This window comes from Mustela putorius, unplaced genomic scaffold (genome assembly GCF_011764305.1).
Source record: "Mustela putorius furo isolate JIRA1106 unplaced genomic scaffold, ASM1176430v1.1 tig00004035_pilon_pilon_pilon, whole genome shotgun sequence".
NCBI lineage: Eukaryota > Metazoa > Chordata > Mammalia > Carnivora > Mustelidae > Mustela > Mustela putorius.
In genome coordinates, this window is record NW_025422171.1 from 2,174,166 (window position 1) to 2,191,323 (window position 17,158).

Sequence of the window (17,158 nt, forward strand, 5' to 3'; positions counted from 1 at the left end):
TAGAATAATTGGGATTCCAGAAGAAGAAGAAAGTGAGAGAGGGGAGCAGAAGGTATACTGGAGAGAATTATTGGGGAGAATTTCCCCAATATGGCAAAGGGAACGAGCATCAAAATTCAGGAGGTTCAGAGAATGCCCCTCAAAATCAATAAGAATAGGCCCACACCCCGCCACCTAATAGTAAAATTTACAAGTCTCAATGACAAAGAGAAAATCCTGAAAGCAGCCCGGGAAAAGAAGTCTGTAACATACAATGGTAAAAATATTAGATTGGCAGCTGACTTATCCACAGAGACCTGGCAGGCCAGAAAGAGCTGGCATGATATTTTCAGAGCACTAAACGAGAAAAACATGCAGCCAAGAATACTATATCCAGCTAGGCTATCATTGAAAATAGAAGGAGAGATTAAAAGCTTCCAGGACAAACAACACAACTGAAAGAATTTGCAAATACCAAACCAGCTCTACAGGAAATATTGAAAGGGGTCCTCTAAGCAAAGAGAGAGCCTACAAGTGGTAGTAGATCAGAAAGGAACAGAGACCATATACAGTAACAGTCACCTTACAGGCAATACAATGGCACTAAATTCATATCTCTCAATAGTTACCCTGAATGTGAATGGGCTAAATGCCCCTGTCAAAAGACACAGGGTATCAGAATGGGATAAAAAAACAAAACCCATCTATATGTTGCCTCCAAGAAACACATTTTAAGCCCGAAGACACCTCCAGATTTAAAGTGAGGGGGTGGAAAAGAATTTACCATGCTAATGGGACATCAGAAGAAAAAGCAGGAGTGGCAATCCTTATATCAGATCAATTAGATTTTAAGCCAAAGACTATAATAAGAGATGAGGAAGGACACTATATCATACTCAAAGGGTCAGTCCAACAAGAAGATTTAACAATTTTAAATATCTATGCCCCCAATGTGGGAGCAGCCAGCCAACTATATAAACCAATTAATAACAAAATCAAAGAAACACATCAACCATAATACAATAATAGTAGGGGACTTTAACACTCCCCTCACTGAAATGGACAGGTCATCCAAGCAAAAGATCAGCAAGGAAATAAAGGCCTTAAACGACACACTGGACCAGATGGACATCACAGATATATTCAGAACATTTCATCCCAAAGCAACAGAATACACATTCTTCTCTAGTGCACATGGAACATTCTCCAGAATAGATCACATCCTCGGTCCTAAATCAGGACTCAACCGGTATCAAAAGATTGGGATCATTCCCTGCATATTTTCAGACCACAATGCTCTAAAGCTAGAACTCAACCACAAAAGGAAGTTTGAAAAGAACCCAAATACATGGAGACTAAACAGTATCCTTCTAAAGAATGAATGGGTCAACCGGGAAATTAAAGAAGAATTGAAAAAAATCATGGAAACAAATGATAATGAAAATACAACGGTTCAAAATCTGTGGGACACAACAAAGGCAGTCCTGAGAGGAAAATATATAGCGGTACAAGCCTTTCTCAAGAAAGAAGAAAGGTCTCAGGTACACAACCTAACCCTACACCTAAAGGAGCTGGAGAAAGAACAAGAAAGAAACCCTAAGCCCAGCAGGAGAAGAGAAATCATAAAGATCAGAGCAGAAATCAATGAAATAGAAACCAAAAAAACAATAGAGCAAATCAACGAAAGTAGGAGCTGGTTCTTTGAAAGAATTAATAAAATTGATAAACCCCTGGCCCGACTTATCAAAAAGAAAAGAGAAAGGACCCAAATAAATAAAATCATGAATGAAAGAGGAGAGATCACAACTAACACCAAAGAAATACAAACTATTATAAGAACATACTATGAGCAACTCTACGGCAATAAATTCGACAATCTGGAAGAAATGGATGCATTCCTAGAAACATATAAACTACCACAACTGAACCAGGAAAAAATAGAAAGCCTGAACAGACCCATAACCAGTAAGGAGATTGAAACAGTCATTAAAAATCTCCAAACAAACAAAAGCCCAGGGCCAGACGGCTTCCCGGGGGAATTCTACCAAACATTTAAAGAAGAACTAATTCCTATTCTCCTGAAACTGTTCCAAAAAATAGAAATGGAAGGAAAACTTCCAAACTCATTTTATGAGGCCAGCATCACCTTGATCCCAAAACCAGACAAGGATCCCACCAAAAAAGAGAGCTATAGACCGATATCCTTGATGAACACAGATGCGAAAATACTCAACAAAATACTAGCCAATAGGATTCAACAGTACATTAAAAAGATTATTCACCACGACCAAGTGGGATTTATTCCAGGGCTGCAAGGTTGGTTCAACATCCGCAAATCAGTCAATGTGATACAACACATCAATAAAAGAAAGAACAAGAACCATATGATACTCTCAATAGATGCTGAAAAAGCATTTACTCTCAATAGATGCTGAAAAAGCATTTGACAAAGTACAACATCCCTTCCTGATCAAAACTCTTCAAAGTGTAGGGATAGAGGGCACATACCTCAATATCATCAAAGCCATCTATGAAAAACCCACCGCAAATATCATTCTCAATGGAGAAAAACTGAAAGCTTTTCCGCTAAGGTCAGGAACACGGCAGGGATGTCCATTATCACCACTGCTATTCAACATCGTACTAGAGGTCCTAGCCTCAGCAATCAGACAACAAAAGGAAATTAAAGGCATCCAAATCGGCAAAGAAGAAGTCAAATTATCACTCTTTGCAGATGATATGATACTATATGTGGAAAACCCAAAAGACTCCACTCCAAAACTGCTAGAACTTATACAGGAATTCAGTAAAGTGTCAGGATATAAAATCAATGCACAGAAATCAGTTGCATTTCTCTACACCAACAGCAAGACAGAAGAAAGAGATATTAAGGAGTCAATCCCATTTACAATTGCATCCAAAACCATAAGATACCTAGGAATAAACCTAACCAAAGAGGCACAGAATCTATACTCAGAAAACTATAAAGTACTCATGAAAGAAATTGAGGAAGACACAAAGAAATGGAAAAATGTTCCATGCTCCTGGATTGGAAGAATAAATATTGTGAAAATGTCTATGCTACCTAAAGCAATCTACACATTTAATGCAATTCCTATCAAAGTACCATCCATCTTTTTCAAAGAAATGGAACAAATAATGCTGAAATTTATATGGAACCAGAAAAGACCTCGAATAGCCAAAGGGATATTGAAAAAGAAAGCCAACGTTGGTGGCATCACAATTCCGGACTTCAAGCTCTATTACAAAGCTGTCATCATCAAGACAGCATGGTACTGGCACAAAAACAGACACATAGATCAATGGAACAGAATAGAGAGCCCAGAAATAGACCCTCAACTCTATGGTCAACTAATCTTCGACAAAGCAGGAAAGAATGTCCAATGGAAAAAAGACAGCCTTTTCAATAAATGGTGCTGGGAAAATTGGACAGCCACATGCAGAAAAATGAAATTGGACCATTTCCTTACACCACACACAAAAATAGACTCAAAATGGATGAAGGACCTCAATGTACGAAAGGAATCCATCAAAATCCTTGAGGAGAACACGGGCAGCAACCTCTTCGACCTCTGCCGCAGCAACATCTTCCTAGGAACAACGCAAAAGGCAAGGGAAGCAAGGGAAAAAATGAACTACTGGGATTTCATCAAGCTCAAAAGCTTTTGCACAGCAAAGGAAACAGTTAACAAAATCAAAAGACAACTGACAGAATGGGAGAAGATATTTGCAAACGACATATCAGATAAAGGACTAGTGTCCAGAATCTATAAAGAACTTAGCAAACTCAACACCCAAAGAACAAATAATCCAATCAAGAAATGGGCAGAAGACATGAACAGACATTTCTGCAATGAAGACATCCAGATGGCCAACAGACACATGAAAAAGTGCTCCATATCACTCGGCATCAGGGAAATACAAATCAAAACCACAATGAGATATCACCTCACACCAGTCAGAATGGCTAAAATCAACAAGTCAGGAAATGACAGATGCTGGCGAGGATGCGGAGAAAGGGGAACCCTCCTACACTGTTGGTGGGAATGCAAGCTGGTGCAGCCACTCTGGAAAACAGCATGGAGGTTCCTCAAAATGTTGAAAATAGAACTGCCCTATGACCCAGCAATTGCACTATTGGGTATTTACCCTAAAGATACAAATGTAGTGATCCAAAGGGACACATGCACCCGAATGTTTATAGCAGCAATGTCCACAATAGCCAAACTATGGAAAGAACCTAGATGTCCATCAACAGATGAATGGATCAAGAAGATGTGGTATGTATACACAATGGAATACTATGCAGCCATCAAAAGAAATGAAATCTTGCCATTTGCAACAACATGGATGGAACTAGAGCGTATCATGCTTAGCGAAATAAGTCAAGCAGAGAAAGACAACTATCATATGATCTCCCTGATATGAGGAAGTGGTGATGCAACATGGAGGCTTAAGTGGGTAGAAGAATAAATGAAACAAGATGGGATTGGGAGGGAGACAAACCATAAGTGACTCTTAATCTCACAAAACAAACTGAGGGTTGCCGGGGGGAGGGGGTTTGGGAGAAGGGGGTGGGATTATGGACATTGGGGAGGGTATGTGATTTGGTGAGTGCTGTGAAGTGTGTAAACCTGGTGATTCACAGACCTGTACCCCTGGGGATAAAAATATATGTTTATAAAAAATAAAAAATTAAAAAAATAAAATAAATTAAAAAAAAAAAAAAAGAAAAGAAAAGGTTTGAAGTCTTGCCCAAATTTGGATGTCTTTAGCATCCAAAGGAAGAATGGGAGAAAAACGGAAGAATGAAGTAGAATAGTATTTCCTAGTCTTTATTGTAATATTCCATAGGGATCAGAAAATTGGTTTTAGTACCTTGAAGTCTAGGACACTTGACTTCATATTATTGATATGAATAAGGAAATTAGTCATACACATAATGTAACTGTGTGTTAAGTGGAACATGGTTTTATTAATTAGCCTAAGCTTGTATTACTCATAAATTTTGAGTTTTGGTGGTGCTTCAGAATAGAAAACAGCAAACATTTTCTGTGAAGAGCCAGGCAGTATAGGCTCTGCAGGTCATAGTTCCTAGTTGCAGCTACCAAACTCTGCATTTGTAGTATAGAAGCTGCTGTAGATAGTGTGCAGACCAGTGGGGTATGGCTGTACTCCAATAAAATGTTATTGACAAAGGCTGACAGTTGTAGTTTGCTGAGACTTGTTTTAGAGTTTTATTGTTTAGTCTTATATCCTTAGGTTATAAATGGAAAAGATTAGGTTTACTTGCCAATTGAATGAAGATAAAAGTTATGAAGAAAATTTTTGTAACTTGGTTTTTATAAAATTAAAGGTAGATATTTTTTGAATCATTTTAATTTAGTTTTCTGTTTACTAGTCCAAGACATCCCTGGCATCCTCGATGGGAAGACCAATGACAGGGGCTATTCAGGTATCTCTGTCATGTGGTTGTTCATTTTGGGCCTCTCTTGTGACTTAGAATATTATTGCCGACACTTTTTATTATATTATTTTAAAATGTTAAAGAAGGTGTTTCTTATATAAAGAACATGATTCTTTAAATTTTGGGCTGAAGTTTAGACTGTTCAGAATCTTTGGAGTCAAAAATCTCATTGGATTTACTCAGGTCTCAAATGAAATCCCAGTGGGGAGTGGACATAGAACTGATAGTTTGCTTGTGTAGTGAACTTTGGGTCCCATTTTTCCTATGCTATAACTTGTAAGAATTTCTGTAGTTTCTCTCATAGGCATATAGGAGACCAAAAAGTAGAGGAATAGGCAGCTAATAACCTATATAACTTATATTAGGTGCTATATAAAAATCTTTTGAGTTTTTCTTTACAAACTAGGCGTAAGATACGTTAAAGCAAGGAATTGAAATTTTATAGGGGGAAGGGAAAGTAGAGACAGAACTGACACATGAGGAGGCAGGTGTAAGGAAAAACCAGAGAGTGATTAAAAATAAGTGTTAAAGCAGTGTCTGGGGGCACAGTCAAATAAACGTCCAACTCTTGGTTTCAGCTCAGGTCATGATCTCAGAATTGTGAGATCAAGCCTTGCATGAAGCTCTGCATTCAGCTCAGAGTCTGCTTAGAGTTTCTCTCTTCCTTTCTCTCTGCCCCTCCCCACCACACGTGTGCATGCTCTCTCTCTCTCTCTCTCTCTCTCTCAAATAAATGAATAGGTCTTTTTAAAAAAATAAGAAAAACTGGGACTAAAAAAAAAAGGGACTATGTTAATATATGTCCAGAACTAGAAATAAGAAGCAAATCTTAATTTAAGAACACCTTTTAAATGATTTTTTTTCTTTCAAGGATGGAGTTACTAGACCAATGACAGCAGTGAGAGCAGCTGGTTTTACCAAAGCAGCTTTGAGAGGTTTGTTCTATTATCTTTTCTAATAACTTTTTTCAGATGTTTTAATGTTGTTACTGTGTTTCTGTGTGTAAATGTAAAATGTTACCATTTTAAATACAAAGTGTGCTGACCTGTACATTAAAAATGTCTGCATTTTTAAAAAACTAAAAAATGCAAATTATTTTATATAAGTTAAAGCCTAATTAAAAATTTACAGGTGAAAATAGTATTATATCAATAGAATAGTTAAAAACTCAATACCAGCATGATTGATTATTACTCGCATGATTGATAATTTAGAGTTCCTAGAGTTAGGATAGATTACTGTGGAGGAGAAATAAATGCTGAAAGAATACTCATTTTTGTTTTCACATTTTATTTATAAAATTTGATGTATGTTAAAATTTTACCAATTTCTTGATATATAAAGTGTTTATATAAACATAATAAATGTCCTGGCTATTTAATAAATAGGTAATTTAAGCCATTTAATAAATAGGTAAATTTAACTTATACAAGTTTTCTTTAATTATTTGTATCACAAATTCAATATGAGCTCTTGAATTGTATCTCAGGCTCTGCATTTGACCCCCTTGGTCAGTCAAGGGGCCCTGCTCCTCCTCTGGAAGCCAAAAATGAAGATAGGTATGTAAGTTCTCATGTTGTTTTAGTGTTGTGTATTTTTAATTTTTATTTTCCAAATACATAATTTTCAGGTATTTTAAAAGGTCATGTGAGTAGTACCCCTATATAGGTTCATGGCAGCATTATTTAAAAGCCAAGATATGGAAGCAGCCCAAGTGTCCATCAATTCATGAAAGGATAAAGATGTGGTGTATATATTGATTGTGTGTGTGTGTGTGTGTGTGTGTGATGGAATATTATTCAGCCATTAAAAAGAATAAAGTCTTGTTATTTGCAATGACATTGAAGGAACTGAAGAGTATACTACCAAGTGAAATAAGTCAGAGAAGGATAAATGCCATATGATTTCACTCTATGTAAAATTTAAGTAAGCAGAGTAGGACCCTACCCCCACTTCTTGAGGCTCACCTCATCCCACACATATAACTAGATAACTATCAAGTCATCCTAAATACTCCAGAAATCTGAAGACTGGCAGAACAAATTCCATAACTAAAGGTAGAGAAGAGGATACATTGAAGAAAGTAGGAAGTATGGAGACAGGGTTTAGGACAGAAACATGGCAGCTGCAGTGGTCAGAGAGCTGTGGTAGTGGGGAAGAGTGAGAGACAGACTAACAGGAGAGTGCATAAGGAAAACTGAATGACATAGATTTGGCTTGAAAAGCCAAAAGGGCCAAATTTCATGGATTCTGGCAAGCAGTGGGACTTAAAGCCTAGATTTTTTTAAAATTATTGTTTATTTATTTATTTGACAGAGAGATCACAAGTAGGCAGAGAGGCAGGCAGGTGGGAGTTGTGGGGGAGGAAGTAGGCTCCCCGTTGAGCAGAGAGCCCCATGAAGGCTCGATCCCAGGACCTTGGGACCATGACCCCGAGCCAAAGACAGAGGCTCAACCCACTGAGCCACCCAGGTGCCCCAAAGTCTAGTGTTTTAAAGATTAGCAGGCATGGCCAAGATAGAGCCTGGCAGCCATTGCATTACTCTTGGAAAGAAGGCAGATAAATGACCCATGGACACAAGGCAAGGAAACAGTAATCTGAGGAGTGCCTGGGGCACACAGTGGGGAGGTTATTTGCTCAAGTCAGAGGGTGTCCCAGAGAGACAGTGTTCATGGAGAGACCTTGCCAGGAGCAAATAAATGGGCTGTTGCCATTTCCCTCCCTTGCCCTTCAGCATAAGTATAGGACCACCTGTAGGAACCAACACAGTGCAGACGTTTGCTACCTAACTTGCATACACCAAGCCCCATCCCCTATACTCCAATGAAAACGCACTTTGCAGTTAGGATTATGTAAGTCCCAGTACTACAGATCCCTCCCCAGAAGACCAGACCAAACCCCTACCAGCACTGCACCTCCCAAGGAGGGAATTTTGCAGACTCTCAGTTCCAATGACAGTGGTGACAGGTCTCATTTCATAAACAGGTAAGAGAATACTTCATTAAAATTTTCGAGATTCAGACCAGGGACCAAAAACTGTCCACAGCAGGCAAAGAGAGCCTCTGCAGGTGACGGGCCCGAAGGATAAAGTGGCCAGGACACAACAGCAGGTGCACATAGTACAAACTGGAGACACTCCTGGAAGCGCCAGGCCCTGGGGAACATGGGACGCTATACAGCAGGGCACTACAGGACTTCTTCTTTATAAGGCCACTATCCTCAAGAACAGGAGACATAGTTGACTTTCCTAATACAGAGAAGTTTGCACAGAGACTTAGAATGCGAAGGTAGAGGAATTTGTCCCAAATGAAGGAACAGAGGATAAGGCAACAGCAGGAGATCTAAGCGAAACACATAGAAATAAAATGACTGAGAGAGAATTTAAAGTAGTGATCATAAAGATGTTCACTGGACTTGAGGAAAGAGTGAAAGACATTGAGACCCTTAATACAGATATAAGGTATACCAGAAGTAAAAGTATAATAGATGAAATGAGAAACCTGCATCGTGGAAGGAACAGCAGTCTGGAAGAAGCAGAGGGACGAATTAATGACATAGAAGACGAGAGTAGTGGAGAGTAATCAAGCTGAAGAAAAGAGAGAAAAAAAATACAGAAAATGAGAATAGACTTAAGGAATTCAATGACTCCACCAAATGTGATAACAGCCATATTATAAAAGTCCATCAAAAGAAAAGGGGGAGCAGAAAATTTATTTGAAGAAATAATAGCTGAAAGCTTCCCTAATCTGGGGAAGAAGACAGATATCCAGAGCCAGGAGGCACACAGAATACCCATCAAAATCGACAAAAGTGACCCATACCAAGATCTACTGTAATTAAAATAGCAAAATATAGTGATAAAGAAGAAAATGTTAAAAGCAGCAAGATAAAAGAAGACAGTAACTTACGAGGAAAAATCCATTAGGCTAAGCAGAGATTTTTCAGCAGACACTTTCCAAGCCAGAAGGAAGCAACCCGATATATTCAAAATGCTGAATAGGCAAAATTTTCAGACAAGATTACTCTATCCAGAAAGACTGTCATTCAGAATAGGAGGAGAGATAAAGAGATTCCCAGGCAAACAAAAACTAAAGGAGCTCATTACCACTAAACCAGCCCTGCAAGAAATGTTTAAAGGGGATTCTCTGAGTGAAAAGGGAAGACCAAAAGTGACAGTGAGAAAGTAAGAAACACAAAAGCAGTAAAAATATTTTATTTAAAAACCAGTCAAGGAACTCAAAAGGATATAAAATATGACATCATATACCTAAAGTGAGGGGATAACAGGAGTGAAGAATGGGTTCAAACTCAAACAGCCATCAACTTAATATAGATGGCTATATGCAGAAGATGCTATATATAAACCTAATGGTGACTGCAAACCAAAAAATAATAAATATGGAAAGAATAAAGAGAAAGAAATCCAAATATATCACTAAAGAAAACTATAAAACAGAGAAAGACCAAAAGAAAGGATCAGAGAAAAATCTTCAGAAACAACTACAAAACAAGTAATAAAATAGCAATAAATACATAGCTATCAATAATTACTTTTCATGTAAATGGACTAAACATTCCAATCAAACGACACAGGGTAACAAAATGGATTAAAAAACAGCCCAGAGGGGCCTGGGTGGCTCAGTGGGTTAAGCCTCTGCCTTGGGCTCAGGTCATGGGCTCTCTGCTCAGTGGGGAGCCTGCCTCCCTCCCTCTCTCTGCCTACCTCTCTGCCTACTTGTGATCTGTCTGTCAAATAAATAAAATCTTAAAAACAACAACAACAACAACAAAACCCATCTATACGCTGCCAACAAGAGACTTATTTTAGACCTAAAGCCACCTGCAGATTGAAAGTGAGGGGACGGAGAAACATTTATTATGTAAAGGGATGTCAAATAAAGCCAGAGTAGTAATACTTACATCACAAAAACTAGACTTTAAAACAAAGACTGTAACAAGAGACAAAGAAGGACACTATATAATAATTGAGGAGACAATCCAACAAGGAGATATGACAATTATAAACATTTCTGCACCCAACATGAGAGCACCCAAATGCATGAAACAATAACAAACATAAAGGAAATAATTGCTAATAATACAATAACTGTAATGGACTGTAATGCCCCACTTACATCAATGGACAGATCATCTAAATAGAAAATCGACAAAAGTTATTTGCCAAATAACTTTGCGTGACACACTGGAACAGATGGGTTTCACAGATAGATTTAGAACATTCCATCCTAAAACAGCAGAATACACATTCTTTTCAAGTCCAGGACCAGAAAGGCTTCACAGGGAAATTCTACCAAACATTTAAAGAAAAGTTAAGACCGATTTTTCTCAAACTATTCCAAAAAATAGAAAGGGAAGGATTATTTTCCAATTCATTCTATGAGACCAGCATCACCCTGATACCAAAACCAGATAAAGATACCAGAAACTGAGAACTACAGACCAATATCTCTGATGAACATAAATACTAAAATCTTCAACAAAATACTAGGAAACAGGACCCAACATAAATTTTAAAAATTGTTCACCATGATTAAGTGGGATTTATTCCTGGGTTCCAAAAGTGGTTTGATAGATTTGGCAAATCTATCAATGTGATACATCACATCATTAAGAAGAAAGATAACCACAGGATCATTTTAATAGACGCAGGAAAAGCATTTGACAAAGTACAACATCCATTCATAATAAAAACCCACGAAGTAAGTTTAGAGGCAACATACCTCAACATATATGAGACACCCCCCAACACATATCCTAAGCGGGAAAAAAAGACCTTTTCCCCTAAAGGTCAGGAACAAGATAGGGAAATCCACTCACCACTTTTAGTCAACATAGTACTGAAAGTCCTAGCCACGGAAATCAGGCAACAAAAAAATATAAAATGTATCCAAATGGGCAAGGAATTAAAACTTTCATTATTTACAGATGACATGATACTATATGTAGAAAATCAGGAAGACTTTGCCAAAAAACTGCTAGAACTGATAAATTCAGGGAAGTTTCAGATACAAAATCAAACTACAGAAATCTGTCGCATTTTTATATGCCAATAGTGAAGTAGCAGGAAGCGAAATTAAAAAAAAAAAAACAGTTCCAGATATAACTGCACCAAATATAATAAGATACCTAGGAATAAATCTAACCAAAGTGAAGAGTTTTACTCTGAAAACTATAAAATATTGATGAAAGAAGTTGAAGAGAACACAAAGACATTCCATGCTCATGGGTTGGAAGAACAAATAAATTGTTAAAATGTCTGTTACCCAGAGCAATCTACATGTTTAATGCAATCCCTATCAAAATACAAATAGCCTTTTTCACAGAACTAGAACAAACAATCCCAGAGTTTGTGTAGAAACACAAAAGAGCCCAAATAGTCAAAGCAGTCTTGGTAAAGAAAAGCAAAGGAGGCATCACAATTCCAGACTTCAGGTTATATTACAGAACTGTAGTATACAAAACAGTATGGTTCTGGCACAAAAATGGGTACAAAGTTCAACGGAACAGAATAGAATATCCAGAAATAAACTGCAACTATATGGTCAGTTAATCTTGGACAACACAGGAAAGAATATCCGATGGGAAAAAGACAGTCTCTTCAACAAATGGTATTGAGAAAACTGAACAGCCAGCCATGTGCAGAAGAATGAAATTGGGGTACTTTCTTACACCATACACAAAAATAAGCTTAAAATGGATTAAAGATCTAACTGCGAGACCTGAAACCATAAAAATCTTATGAAAGAACGCAGGCAGTAATTTCTTGGACATCAGCCATAGTAACATTTTCTAGATATGTCTCCTGAGACAAGGGAAGTAAAACCAAAGATAAAATATTGGGACTACATCAAACTAAAAATCTTTCTGCATAGCAAAGGAAACAACCAATAAAACTAAAAGGCAAGCTATGGAAGGGGAGAAGATATCTGCAAATTACCTATCCAGTTAAAGGTTAGTATCCCAGAGAGAGAGAGAGAGAGCACTTATAAAACTCAACACCCAAAAAACAAATCCAGTTAAAAAATGGACAAAAGACATGAGCAGACATTTCTCCAAAGAAGACATCTAGACAGCCAACAGACACATGAGATGATGCTCATCATCAGTTACTATCAGGGAAATGCAAATCAAAACTATAGTGAGCTAATCCCTCACTCCTGTCAGAATGGCTAAAGTCAACAACACAAGAATCAACAGGTGGTGGCTAGGACGTGGATAAAGGGGAGCTCTCATGCACTGTTGGTTTGAATTGAAACTGGTGCAGCCACTATGGAAAACAGTATGGAGTTTCCTCAAAAAGTTAAAAATGGAGCTACTGTTCAGTCTAGCAATAGCACCACTAAATATTTACCCAAGGAATAAAAAAAAAATACAAATTAAAAGTGGTACATGCACTCCTGTGTTTATAGTAACATTATTTATAATAGCCAAATTATGAAAGCAGCCTAGGTGTTCATAGATAAAGGAATGGAAAAAGAAGATGTGGCGTATATATATATATTTGGTGGAATGTTATTCAGCCGTAAAAAAATGAAACCTTGGCATTTGCAAGGACATGGATGGAGATAATGCTAAGTGAAATAAGTCAGAGAAAGACAAATACCAGCTGATTTCATTCCTATGTGAAATTTAAGAAACAAATGAGCAAAGGAAAAAAAGAGGCAAATAGGGAAAGAGAGTCTTAACTATGAAAAACAAACTGATGGTTACCAGAGTGGAGGTAGATGGGGGATAGGGGAAGTAGGTGATGAGAAGGAGTATACTTGTCATGATGAGCACTGGGTGATTAATAGAAAGAGCTTTTGGGGGTGCCTGGGTAGCTCAGTCAGTTATGCATCTGCCTTTGGCTCAGGGCATGATCCCAGAGTCCTGGGATAGAGCCCCACATTGGGCTCCCTGCTCAATGGGAAGCCGCTTCTCCCTCTCACACTCCCCTTGTTTGTGTTATCTCTCTCATTGTCTCTCTGTCTGTCAAATAAATAAATAAAAATATTTTTTAAAGAAGTTTTTAAAAAAATTAATCATGTATTCTCAAAAATAAAAGTTCATGTCAACAGAATAGTAATCAAAACATCATCTCTGGTTCTTGAAATAGGCAAAAGAACCAAGTCTAAGAAAAACAGCCTTGTGTGTTCTATGCAATTTTATTTTAATATTTTTGTGAAGATAAGTCTAATGTTTATAAATGCTAATATTGATTCTCTTAGAGACCAAATGGAGTTGAAAATGGAATAGGATATACTTATTTTAAAAGAATATTTCAATGAAAAAATTAAGAGAACATATAGGAAGAGTCATATCAATATTGAGAAATTTAATTTTTTAGAGCATTAACTTAGTTTTTTGCTAGTAGCTAAAGAGTAGCCAAGAGCTGTGGTAAAATTCAGGTATAGGTACTTACTGGGATCTAAGTGCCATTGATGGAAACATTTTACAAGTAGTAACATAAGCCAGTGTTTATGGAGTATTCACTGTGTGCTGCTGTGCAAGGGCTATATATAAATGAAGACTGAGATGTTTTTATCATTAGTTCATTTAGGGAGAAAGTAAACACAGCCATCTTCACTTAGCATCTCTAATAAGTGGCAGGACTGAGTTTGAACCCAAGCTGTTTACAGAGCCTCTTGTTATTAAACACTATTTTTCTTCTGTATAATATTTAAAAATTGTAGTTCTTAAAGCCACTATTTGGGCTATTGTATAAATTACATAATTTCTCTTTTTCACTAACAAACCTCTACAGAAAATCTATTTTCTCTGTGTCCTAGTTAATGACAGCACATTGCTAATAAAAGTATGTTACTTTATTTAAATACCAGGTCATTTAGAACCCTTTCAGCTGCCAACATGAGGAAAACACACACAATAAGAACATTTATTATCTTATTTAATAGGAAGTCTGGTGGAAAGGCACTTCTGGGGTTGGTTAATTTAATTGCTCAATAACATCATCCCTGGTTCAGCTTCTCTGTGGCTCTCTTGGCTTTTCTTAAGAGCTTGCCATCCTATCATACCAAAAGAGCCCTGAGAGTTCAAAATCTCCATGTAGTTAATAAATCCTAGAGCCAGAAAGTTCCCAGTTTTGGGTCCCTTTCATAGAGCAAACAAAATCTTCCCAGGAAGCCTCTACCCTAAGCAAACCTGTCTTAATTTCTCACTGGCCAGAAGTGCATCATATGTGCATGACTGAACCAAACGTTTGGCAAGAGAATGAGACTCTTGACTAGTTTAGATCTGTATGCAAGGAGAAAAGATGGTGGCAGATTCCTGTGTGGGTAGGTGTCTTAACAGTGTCTGCATATAGAGTTCATTTTCCTGGCATTTGATAGGGATAGGGTAATTATTTTACTGTGTAAAATAGACACTAAAAAACACTGAAAGTTTTAGTGTCTTTATAACGTTTATAACTTTAAAATTTTGTATTCATGTTTTAGGTTTAATAATTATCTGTGAGTAATATCTGAAGACATTTATTAGGGTGTTTTGGACTATAAAATAGAATTCTGTACTTTGTTGTAACCTTTATAAGATGGCATTTATTATGCTCATTGCTCAGTAAGAAATTTGCAAATTTTTAGTAAAGCAATAAAATTTGTATCCCACCTGACTAAATTTTAGTCAGATTCTACCAAAAAACATGATTCTATAGACAAAGCTATACTATTGAATTTATTTCTGTATTTTTTATAAGTCCATTTCTAGAAAACTAAAAGAACTACTGTGTATTCTCAAATATTCATAGTAAAATTTTACTTAGGCACTGATGTACATTCAGAGCATTGTGATACTTTGCTGGAATAAAGTGGTAGCAAAATGACATTAATGTTATTTTTGAAATGTGACTGATTTGGGAGTACTGTGTTTGCCACTAATTGAATCAGGATTTTTTAGCTTCTTCCCATTGTTGGAAATACTCTCTAGAGTACCCATCTCATATTAAGTAATAATAATTTTCATCTCTTTTATGGGGTCTTCAGTTTTCTTCACTATAAAGTAAAGTTTTCATTTGTCATAGGGTCTAAGAAAGGATCTGCTTTCTTTTGGGCATCATAATGTAAAGCATGGGTCCTCGAATTACCTTACTTGGCACTATAACTTAACTGGCTGTGTGATCTTGGGCTAAAATTAACTTTCTAAACCAATTTCTCTATCAGTAAAATGATAATAACAGTAGTACTTATATCAGATGTTATTGGGAGGATTAAATGACATAATTAGGGTAAAGCATTTGGCTCAGTATTAAATTACACTTGTGCCAAGTAATTAGTTTTATTAACCAAGATGTCATTTTTACTATTAATTATATAATTATTAAAAACAGTATTGCATTTGCTCTTTAATGCCATTTATACATTTGTCTTATCTGTAACCTATTCCTATAAAAGCACATAATGGACAATGTTACAGGTAAATTAAATTTTAATATGTATTATTTGTGCTTGAATGAATCAGTACCTCTGCTTTTTCTTTAATAGTCCAGAAGAAAAGATTAGACAGTTAGAGAAGAAAGTAAATGAATTGGTAGAAGAAAGCTGTATTGCCAACAGCTGTGGAGACTTAAAATTGGTAAGTTCATAAACTTCTAGGATTCAAGATGGTGAAGTATATGTCATATGTATGTGCACAAATAAAAAGCAAATGTACAGATTTTCCCTGCTATCCAGAAGTAGAGCAAAATCTTTCATAAGCAAATAGCATCAAACAATTACTATGAATTTATATTGAAAAATCTTTAAGCATTCCTAGACCCGAAAACTAACCTCTCTCAGGCTTTTCTGATGTCTTGGGACACATCTTGCTAGTGGATACACAAAGAAAATCAAAATAAAGCACAGATGCTCACAGGCAGTCCAGAGCTCTGATGGCTTGATGCTGAGATGCTGAGTGCGGTGAGGCTGCTGTCGCTACTGGAGATGTGGGCTGCCTCTGGAAGGGTTTGCTACAAAACAGAGGTTGCACACTATTTCACTTCTTGCCTTTTTTTTTTTTTTTGTAAAAGCAGAAATCTTCTTCATATTTCTTTGAGTTAGCAAGAAACAGGTGCTAATGTAGGTCTTTTGTTAAAGCAGAGTGGCGTTTTATGAACTTTAAAAAGTAAGGGATACCTGAATAATACACATGGGTTTTTTGTTTGTTTGTTTGTTTGTTTTTTGCTGTTGACAGGCCTTAGAGTTTTCACTAAAGCAATTTTTTAAAAACAATGGGCAGCTGCTTCATAAAAATTCTCAGGTCAAAACAGTTGACTGATTTTGTAATTTTTTGACATTGGTCAATACAATAGGAAAACAAATTCTGGTGGAATGGTTGGTTAAATTTTGCAGCCTTGGTGGCCTATTGAATTAGACTCAAAGCCTGCTGAAAGGCATAGCTACCATGGTCCACATGCAGTACTAAGTGTTGCTTTCTTATTTAAACCTCACTACCCTAAAATACTCTTTTCTAAGTAAACTGCAAAATCATAGTTTGCTTTTTGGTACCCCCAACTCTGGTTTTTCGTGCCTTTTTTTAAAAAAAAGATTTTATTAATTTATTTGTCAGAGAGAGAGAAAGAGCATAAGGAGAAGGAGTGGCAGGAAGAAGGAGAAATGGGCTCCCTGCTGAGCAAGGTGCCCTTTGCGGGACTCCTTTCTGGACCCCAAGATCATGACCTGAGCAGACACTTAACCATC

The 17,158-nt window shown here is 36.9% G+C and overlaps 1 protein-coding gene across 4 annotated transcripts in view; it reads left to right on the forward strand.

The window, feature by feature from the left end:
- IFT88 (intraflagellar transport 88) overlaps positions 1-17,158 on the forward strand; it is a 164,039-nt gene that overhangs the window by 29,482 nt on the left and 117,399 nt on the right. For 3 of the 4 annotated variants that reach the window (XM_045072388.1, XM_045072391.1, XM_045072389.1), the window contains exons 5-8: positions 5,402-5,455; positions 6,339-6,402; positions 6,957-7,026; positions 15,965-16,055. In XM_045072388.1, the coding sequence (XP_044928323.1) occupies positions 5,402-5,455; positions 6,339-6,402; positions 6,957-7,026; positions 15,965-16,055 (279 nt within the window). The remainder of the gene's footprint in view (positions 1-5,401; positions 5,456-6,338; positions 6,403-6,956; positions 7,027-15,964; positions 16,056-17,158) is intronic. The other variant, XM_045072390.1, reaches the window with a different exon arrangement.